General features: G+C 37.6%; 1 protein-coding gene across 2 annotated transcripts in view; it reads right to left on the bottom strand.

Moving 5' to 3' along the window:
- Nucleotides 1-3,249: 3,249 nt before the first annotated feature.
- Nucleotides 3,250-9,691, bottom strand: part of STOX2 (storkhead box 2) — a 225,984-nt gene continuing 219,542 nt past the window's right edge. For both annotated transcript variants that reach the window (XM_040418716.1, XM_040418717.1), the window contains exon 4: nt 3,250-9,463. In XM_040418716.1, the coding sequence (XP_040274650.1) occupies nt 9,265-9,463 (199 nt within the window). In that variant the 3' untranslated portion in view covers nt 3,250-9,264. The remainder of the gene's footprint in view (nt 9,464-9,691) is intronic.

The raw sequence follows: 9,691 nt of genomic DNA, 5'->3' as shown, positions 1-9,691 counted from the left end.
GTCTATCTTCTATATCATCCTTCTTCGCCTCTCGCTTTCTAAAACTTAACATGGATAAGACAGAATTTCTAATCTTTCCCCCATCTTGTTCAACCCCCTCAACAGACCTATCTATCATGATCAATGGCTGCACACTCTCCCCGGTCAACAAAGTCTGCTGCCTTGGAGTGACCTTGGATTCTGCACTTTCCTTCCGACTGCAAATCCAAGCTCTTTCCACCACCTGCCGCCTCCAACTCAAAAACCTCTCCCGCATCCGTGCTTTCCTTAACTTTGAATCTGCGAAAATTCTTGTACATGCCCTCATTATCTCCCGCCTAGACTACTGCAACATTCTCCTCTGTGGCCTTCCATCTAGCACTCTCGCACCCCTCCAATCTATCCTCAACTCTGCTGCGCGACTAATCCACCTCTTACCCTATTACTCCTCTGCCTCCCCCCTCTGCCAATCCCTTCACTGGCTCCCCATTGCCCAGCGAATTCACTTCAAAGTACTAACAAATACATACAAGGCCGTCCATAACCTGTCCCCTCCCTACATCTCTGAGCTACTTTCCCGATACATCCCCACACGCACTCTCCGATCCTCACAAGACCTCCTTCTCTCCTCTCCTCTTATCGCCTCTTCCCACAATCGACTCCAAGATTTCTCCCGTGCATCCCCCATACTCTGGAACTCGCTACCCCAACATATCAGACTCTCACCTACATTGGAATCCTTCAAAAGAAACCTGAAAACCCACCTCTTCAGACAAGCCTACAACCAGTGACCATGCTGCTTCTATACCGCCATGACCAACTTAACTCGCACCTACTGTGTCCTTCTCCCATACCATGTAGATTGTAAGCCCTCACGGGCAGGGCCCTCTCTCCTTCTGTACCAGTTTGTAACCTGTTTATTAGTGCAATTGTCTGTATTATGTATGTGCACCACATATCATATGTACAGCGATATGGAATGAATGGCGCTTTAATAATAAATAATAATAATAATAATAATAAAGTGACATCACAGTCATTATCATATGTACACGCCTAACCGACAATAATTGGAAAACTCCAAGTTAGGAAGGTGTGTCTAACTGATAAACCACACACACGAAGGAGAAAAAAAAAAGAAAGGATAGAGAGCCCAGGATAAAAATCCCAATGAACAGAATGTACTTTAGAGTTGACTTCCCTTAGGCTCTGTATATCATCTGCATTCTTGGGTAACGTATAACTTTATTATGCGTAGTATTGATTGAATAAATTGGCCTCATATTTAGTAACTCCCCGCTTTATTGCGGATGTGTAATGTTAAAAAGTACTACATCAATATTATCACTATTCAGTAAAGATGCATATTACTAAATAAAAGATCTAATATTGATATCAAAGAAACGCTCTGATTGGAATATGCATATTCCCTAGTCAATATCAGGCCGGATAATTTATAAGTCGCAATACTACCCGATATCCAAGATTGGTCATAGTTTAAGCAGAGCAAGGGTTCGTCTCTATGCTTATCACTATTAAGTTACTGTGTATAGTCAACTGATTGTATATCTCATAATTGTTGTCGAGACGGTTGTATTACATTTTAGATTTGAGAGATGATATGCTGGTAGTCGTGCTACAGCCGTCTAGTGGCAAATTTTGGGTACTGCATATCACTGCGTGTTATTGCGTATTATTGAGTTTTTTCTACTGATTAAGCTTTGCTGGTATTTTAAGTTATTGTATAATTAATAATTTATATTTTTGCATAGACGCTTGTACCTTATTTTATTGATTGCACAATATAATTAAACTAACGATGATCTCTTTTTGAGGTATTTTATATGTCCACCTCTAGGATCAATTCCCTTTGAAATTTTTCCTTTGATCCTATCTTTTATATAAAGCATTTGCTTTATATCCCGACAGAGTGGCAGTGCTAGATCAAAGGGGGCTTTAGGTACACTGTTTCATTGTTTTAACAGCATTTCGGCAGGTTACATTTATAATATAACTACTGGGACAATCCCTTTAACGCCTATCCAAATTGCCTTGTCTCACCAGTAAGGTGAGATTTATAACTTAGACCATCCCTTTAATAAAGACCAGCTGCACTATCCATTCTCTTACGCTGTGTTTGCAATCTTCAGAGGTATACACCAGGAGGATTTCCCAAGTTGTACCTCTAACAGATTCCACTGTATAGACAAACAATGTCCAATCCAAGACTATACAGATCCACAGGCAATTAAAATGTCCAATACTTTATTAAATCATATAAGGTTTAAAATAATCCAGTGGCAATAGAAGAGCACCAATGCTTATGTGCTTTGCTTGTTACATGCTCTTAATTATAGAATGCAATGTTTAAGATGGTGTAACAATCGAGAAGTGTAAACGTTGGTGCTCTTCTCCTGCTGTTAGATTATTTTAAACTTTGTGTGATTTAATAAAGTTTTGGACATTTTACCTGGCCGTCGAGCTGGACGTTCTTAGATTTGATCCTGTGCTGGAGGTGTGGTTTATGCACAAAGGCTGGGACTCTCACCGGTAAGTTGGTTCCTCATTTTGGTGCTACAGATAAACAATGGCAACTGTCGCCCACAGGGTCCCAAGCTATATCACACAAGCTATATCACACAAAATAATACCCTCGATACAATATAGAAAAAGTATACTGACATATACTAGAAAACTTTTTGGACCTCTGTCGACTAAAGGTAGGAATATGGATATGTTTAATGTAGCTTGACTCCTTTTGCGCTTAGTTTAATGTTTTACTGGCATCAGAAAAAAATGAGATACAATATTTGTAATTTTTCAAATGGACCTCAAACCATAGGTGAGACCTGAGCATCATCATGTTCTTGCTGGTGAGACCATAGTGTTAAGAATCTTTGTTTTAAAGATCCTTTAGCCAAACCACAGACAACTGTTTGCAGGCAGAGGCAGCACTGTTTTGGGGTTGTTGCTCGTCATCATGACAGAGAAGAGTTCTGGTTGGCCATATTTACTGCTGTTTGGAAGCTACTGATTCTCTAGCCCTATTAGGTACAGGGACCAATGATGCCTTCTTTACAGAGCTGCAGAATATGTTTAAACTGTCTAATATTACATAAAAAGACACCTTACATAGGAGGTCTCTCTTGACTGACTCTCTGCAGCACAAACAGTCTGTTTACTTAAACCATATAACCAAAATGTTATTTAATATTTTAGAAAGTAACACAATCCAAAAAAAATTTGGATATTTCACACAACACTACAGAACCAACATGGACACAATATTGACATAGAAAGGGACTTTTGAATATAAGTTTACAAAAAAATCCCTGTGAACTTTTTTCCTTTTAAGTTATTATGCTAAGCATGACAGGTAAAACATCCTTTACAGTATGATACACCGACACAATAAAAACCATGATACAAATGTGCTGTTAGAAATCAGTAACGTCAGGGAAGACATCTCATGAACTGTATTTTCTTTTATATTAAATTCTATACAATATAAACAGAACATCCATATTTGGATGAGCTTTACAGCAACCAGAGACCGAGAATTAGATTTTTTTATTATTTTTTTTCAGTGCAAACACATTTATACAAGGCAGTCTTGGCTGCAAAATTCTTTTTAAACATACAGTAAAGTCCTCCTTGTATGTATTGACTTTATTCCCCTAATGCAATAGTCACATTCAGTCACTGACTTGAAGAAATTACGACTTCTTTCAGTTTAAGTCTCATCTATAAACAACAATGTCATAGTGGAGTCAACTCATCGGTAGTATTGAAAGATCTGGCTTTGTTCGTCATAGGAAAGTCAGGCTGGCAAATGTATGACGGAGGTCACTGGCCCCTGAAAACTTGCAATGGCTAAGTGACGACAGGAAGAAACCTTCAGCTGTAAAGTAAAGTGTTGGTGAATGTTTCCAACCATGATGAAGCGTTAAAAAAAAAAAAGGATTGTTTGCCCTTAATTTACAATATACAATTCTTATAAAAACCCAAATGAAGTCTTAGTGGAAAGAAACCATGGTCATGAAAAAATTATGATTCATTCTACAAAAACGCTGATGTCTCATGGAGTAATCCACATGATTTGAATGTTTGTTTTGTACAGTATACTTTAACATTGCTGCCGTTTAAAAGTTGTGGAGGTAGTTTTATGTAAAAACAGAAAAGAAAATAAAGAAAACACATTAGCAAAAAAAAAAAAAAAACACAAGACGTACTGTAGCAACAATAAGAATCAAGTGTGCAAAAAGCCATTAGATTTATGTCAATGTTTTGAGGCTGCACATAGGGCATTCACAGAATCAGAACACCTCAAGCTCCAAAATAAAATCTAATATCAGTATACAGTACTTGGATTTTTGTAACAATGTAGCCTGCTTGCTATTATCTATTCACAGGCCGTCATATAAAAGTTCTGATCTCCAGATCCTAATACTGCATATTGTTATTTTGGATTTCACTTGGGTAGTCAAAGATGTAACAAGATATTATAAAATAGCCATTTCATTATTGCCATATTGTCTCTACTTCTAGTACTGGGTACATTTAAAAATGCTTATTTCGAGACATTTGAAAAGCCATCTAAATCTTGACTGCCAAAAATAATAATGGACTTGTTGAAAACCATTGTATTCAGTCTACCAAAAGCGGTAACCTAGCACCCATTTAAAGGCAAGTCTCACTTCTAACACTTAAGGCCCCATTGGACTGGGCATGTGAATTGTTACCAGCTTTCCACAATAACACATCAGAACTTGGTCTACAAAACAAGGAGTGCTGCTGAGGACATGGTTATGTCTGTTTATATAGCCAAGTCAGTATATGTAGCTCTCATGACAAGCTGCGTGTATAGAAATCAATATAAAAAGCTCATCCTGAGAGCTGCATACACGGATCAGGCAGTGCAAACAAACAGCCATGTCCTCAGCTGCCCTTCTCCCAGTTCTGCTCCTTTCCACCTTGAAGTTTTACTACTGGAAACTCTTAACACTTCAGGTACTCGGTCTAATGGGTCATAAGTGTTAAAAGCAAACTTCTCCTTTTTAGATATTTGAAACAAACACAACAAAAAATGCAGTCTGAAAGTGAGCAGTGAATGTAAATGTAATTTTTTTTCTGTGTGTTTAGCTCAAAGTGTATCTGTAATCTAAAGAATTAAAACACTAAGATTTTGTGTACTGACTCAATATTCACATTGTCAGTTCAGAACATATGTTGACTTCACAGACCCGTTCGACTCAAAATGGCTTCCTCCATTGTGAGCAGGTGACAGATACACTTTTAATCTAAAGACCAGGAATGTAGCAATATGAACTACAGATGTCCTTTGGACATGAAGCTGTATCTCAGTACAGCAAAAAAAATAAGAGTCTTCTATGAGCAAAATTTTTACTGTATTCTGAGATACATTGCTTCATCTCTTCACCTACCGATGAAATGTTGAGAAGCTTTATTTTTCCAGTTGAACAAGTAAAAGATCAGAAAACCAGTCCTCTTTTTTCTAGATACACAGCACCACTTAAAAATATATTTTTTAAAAAGATGGAAGCGGAGCATATCTCTACAGAGTTCTAGAACACAGCCAAACACCAATGTTCACAACCAGCATCATATCTATATTGTCAACATGTGCTTTCAGGTTGAATTATACAACTAAGCCAGGCATGCTCAACCTGTGGCCCTCCAGCTGTTGTAAAACTACAACTCCCACTATGCCCTGCTGCAGGCTGATAGCTGTAGACTGTCTGGGAATCCTGGGAATTGTAGTTTTGCAACAGCTGGAGGGCTGCAGGTTGAGCATGCTTGAACTAAGCAATAAAATCTTGTATTGTGTGTGTCGGGCATGGGCACCAAAAACCTGAAGGATGTATCCAGCTGGCATGACTGTTGGTGGGCAGCTATGTCTTAGAGCTTTGCTAATGTAACCAAATATTCACACCACCCAACCTGTAAAGATTCCAGCATCTAGGTTCCAATTTTGAAACATTCTATAATCATATTCAGAAAATGAAAAATTCACATTCACCCCAACTTTGCACATTCTTCTCCACTTGTAAAACTGAAATGTGAAACAAAACACAATGCTTTTATTTTTTTGCTCTCCTCACACATTTCTTAAAGGATAAGGAATATTTTTTGCGTGAAAAGAATGCCCAAATGTTTTGAACATACTTAATGCTTTGTTCTAATGATCACCATCACAAATCATGTTATTCTGAGAAGCCAAATTTAGGCATTACAATCTAATCCACAGAATAAAAAAATGATATCCTTCCGTTTGAAAGAAATCATGTTGTTAGGCTATTCTTGCCTTTTGTTTCATACAAATAAATTTAAAGGAGAACTGAAATTATAAAAATGATCAAAAATAAAACTAGAAAAAAAATGTTTTTCATCAACTTGGGCTCACAAAGATGTTACAAATAAAACTGTTTCATGTAATTTGACTTTCACAGAAAAAAAAAAAGGATATCAAGCTCTTTGTTCCCCTAAGATTTATGTTCCTAGTGAAGGGACCGTTATCTGTTGGTCACTTTTACTTGCCCAGCTGAAGATAAACTATCTGGTATTTCTAGGATATGGATGATACAGGCTCATTTGTACATGTATAAAGAAATATAGGGTGCAGAAGTCTGGCAATGGTATAATCCCCTATGCAGTGGTATGCTGGATGACCAAAGTACTCTACATCATATGCGTGGACCCAGCCAAAGCTGGAAAACCACTTCAATGCAGGGCTCCAAATGGCAACTAATATAGTTGTAAATGCCACTGAAAAATATCATTTGGCTCCTACATTTTTAAACTTGGTCACAAAAGGTGCCCAAGTGATGTTTTTGTCTGTCTCTGGTCCTGCTTCAAAGTTACTAACTTGGTTTTGCACATTCAGATCACTTTCATTTCATTGGCCTGTACGTGCCACTTAAAAAGAAAAAACAACATTAAAAAAAAGTATGTTTTTGCAGATGTAACAAGATGCAACATATTTAAGCAAGGATGAGATCATCATCAATGCATAGAGCACAATAGAGAAGATTTTAATTTTCAATAGTTACCCCCTAAAATGTTTTTATGGATTCTAAAATTGGAACCATGATGCTCTGCAGTTTTATATTGCAACTTTTTTTTAACCTGCCCTGAGCACCAGAAAATGATTGTCAAATTGGCTGACATTTTTTCTACTCCCAGAACTAGATCTATGCTATAAAAAAACAGACTAGTATTTACAACTTCCAGTAGGGTACGTACCAGCCAAATAAAACTACAGTTATCTGATGGCAAAAAATAAATTCTAAATTTAGCAGTTAATCAATATATGAGGATGAAATGTTTTAATACATATAAGATGCCAAATTGCTATTCAAGGTCGTGTTTGGTACTATTTAGGCTCAGAATAACTATGGCTCCACCCTGCTGCCACTTTACTGGTACCACTAAGATTTCTGGCACAGTGGAACCTTTCATGTGGGATTTTAAAGCAGCAGCGCTGGGTATACATAAGTGAAATGAGTATAAATACATGCACATATATGGAAAATGTATTGTTCTAGCTCAGGTCTTGTGATTAGAAAGATATATTCTAGCTTCACAGTTAAAAATCTCTACCAAACACTCCAATCGTTTCTTAAAGAGGACAAGTCACCACAAAATGCAGTGCAACCTGCAGGCAGCATGTTATACAGCGGGAGAAGGTGAGCATATTCATATATCATTTTGTTGGAAAAGATTCAGTAAAACCTGTAATTTATACATTGCTCTTTCTGAGCTCGAGACTCCCTATTCGGCTATTATCAGTGATATCATTTTCTGTGTAAGTGTGTATTCAGAGATAGCTGTAAAACACTGATAAAATGGCCCCAGTGTACAAATGAACTCAGAAAGAGCAGAGATATAAACGTATAAATTAAAAGTTTTACTGAATCTTTTCCCACAAAACTGTATAGCAATCTGTTCAGCTCCTCCTGCTCTATGACATGGTGCTTTCAGACTGCACTGCTTTTCGTGGTGACAGGTTCTCTTTAAAAAACCCTATTACACAGGACAATTTTTAGGTCAATAATCAGGAAGAAAAGTTCACAGGCTCTTTCCCAATAGTTGGCCTGTGTTATTGGGCTGCAGGTCAGCCAACAGATTTGTTTGTTGGTTGAAGGCATCTTTTATCATACAACCAGATGGGGGAGGAACGATCGCGGTAGTTATTATTCTTCCACTGGCCAGTGTAATAGGCATATGAGCGCTGATCGACATGTTTTTGTCCAGCCTGAACATTGGTCAGTTTTTTTTCTTTTTTTTAATGTAGTGTGGGTATGAATATGGATGATCATGGAAATTAAGAATCAGTAATCCCGTGACATGGCTCGAACACAATATGCTTGCCTTTCATACACTACCTTGTCATACTTTGCTGAGAAGTTCTCTTTCACCCGTACTGTTAGGATGAGTTAGTTTGCTTGATTTGTGATACTTGTAATACTGTATTGTTAACTAGTGTATTATTATAGAGAGGATTAACACAACTGTCATTCCGTATACTGCATGCAGGTCCCTGAACAACACATCCAATACATTTTATACTTATATGTGACAGCACAATGACGTGTATGTAGATAGCCAGAAGATAAAAAGCACAGATGTAGCAACTCTTATTGCCGTGTGATATGGTCTAATATTTTGGTTCTTCACATTGGCTGAACATCATGGGCACTAAGTAGGAATATATATACTGTATATACGTTTAAAATTAGGTTCATATCATTTGTGTGTTGTTAAAAATAAATAGTTTTTTTTCTCTCTTTCTCTTTTTATAATACAGAACGGAATAAAAACTGTTCTGCAAATCTACAAACTTGTGTTTTCTACCAAGCACCGCTGCTTTAAAGGAAGTACTCTGCTGCATGCCGCACAGCGTCCAACAAAAAAGAGAAATACAGTGTTTAGACTCTTGAATGTGCTCTGTTACATTTACATGAAGAATAATGTGCATATTAACTCCTAGCATTTTTCAATTTCTACTGAGCTCTACGTTATGGAAAGGAATGATGGTAAAAAAAAGAAACAAGAAAACCAAAATAATAACAACAATAATAATACAAAAAAAGTTGGTATTCTGTTCTTGTTGTTGCCCCCTGGGCTAAATAGCAGCACAGTTTAAGAAAGACACAAAAACTGTGGATGTGAGGCTTGCTTGTAAAGAGATGTAAACATCGGTCCCAGTGTAGTAAACTTTGCTGTAGAGGATGAGACAGAACAAGATTTGAGGCTGAGCGGCTATCAAACACTAGTTACAGAAGCTTGCAAACAGTTAGCGGGTTTCTGTAGTTTATCAGCATCCGTTGTTGTGGTTTCTGCAGCAGATGTTCGGAAGTTAAAAGCTGGACCAGCACCTGCATGGGCAGGACTAAGAGCGGGGTTCTGCCGTCTGTTACTTTCAACAATACTTGAAGTATTGGAAGCCAGGCTTTCACGTGTACTGGGGAGAGAAGAACAACAACTGTGAAATATGAAATCACTAGTACAGGGTATGATAACCTTTAAAGGGGTTACCCAAGAGCAAAAGAGACCTCCCAGAGTTGCCAGCTGACTGGCATGGGTATGGGACCCCTGGTGATCTGGTATAGATGGCCAATTTTAGGTATAGGTCATCCATTGTTGAATCCTAAAGAACCCCTTTAATGACCTGTCCAAAAGTAATTTAATT

Source organism: Bufo bufo, chromosome 2 (genome assembly GCF_905171765.1).
Source record: "Bufo bufo chromosome 2, aBufBuf1.1, whole genome shotgun sequence".
In the NCBI taxonomy this organism is placed as follows: domain Eukaryota; kingdom Metazoa; phylum Chordata; class Amphibia; order Anura; family Bufonidae; genus Bufo; species Bufo bufo.
This window is presented reverse-complemented; position numbering and strand designations above follow the sequence as displayed.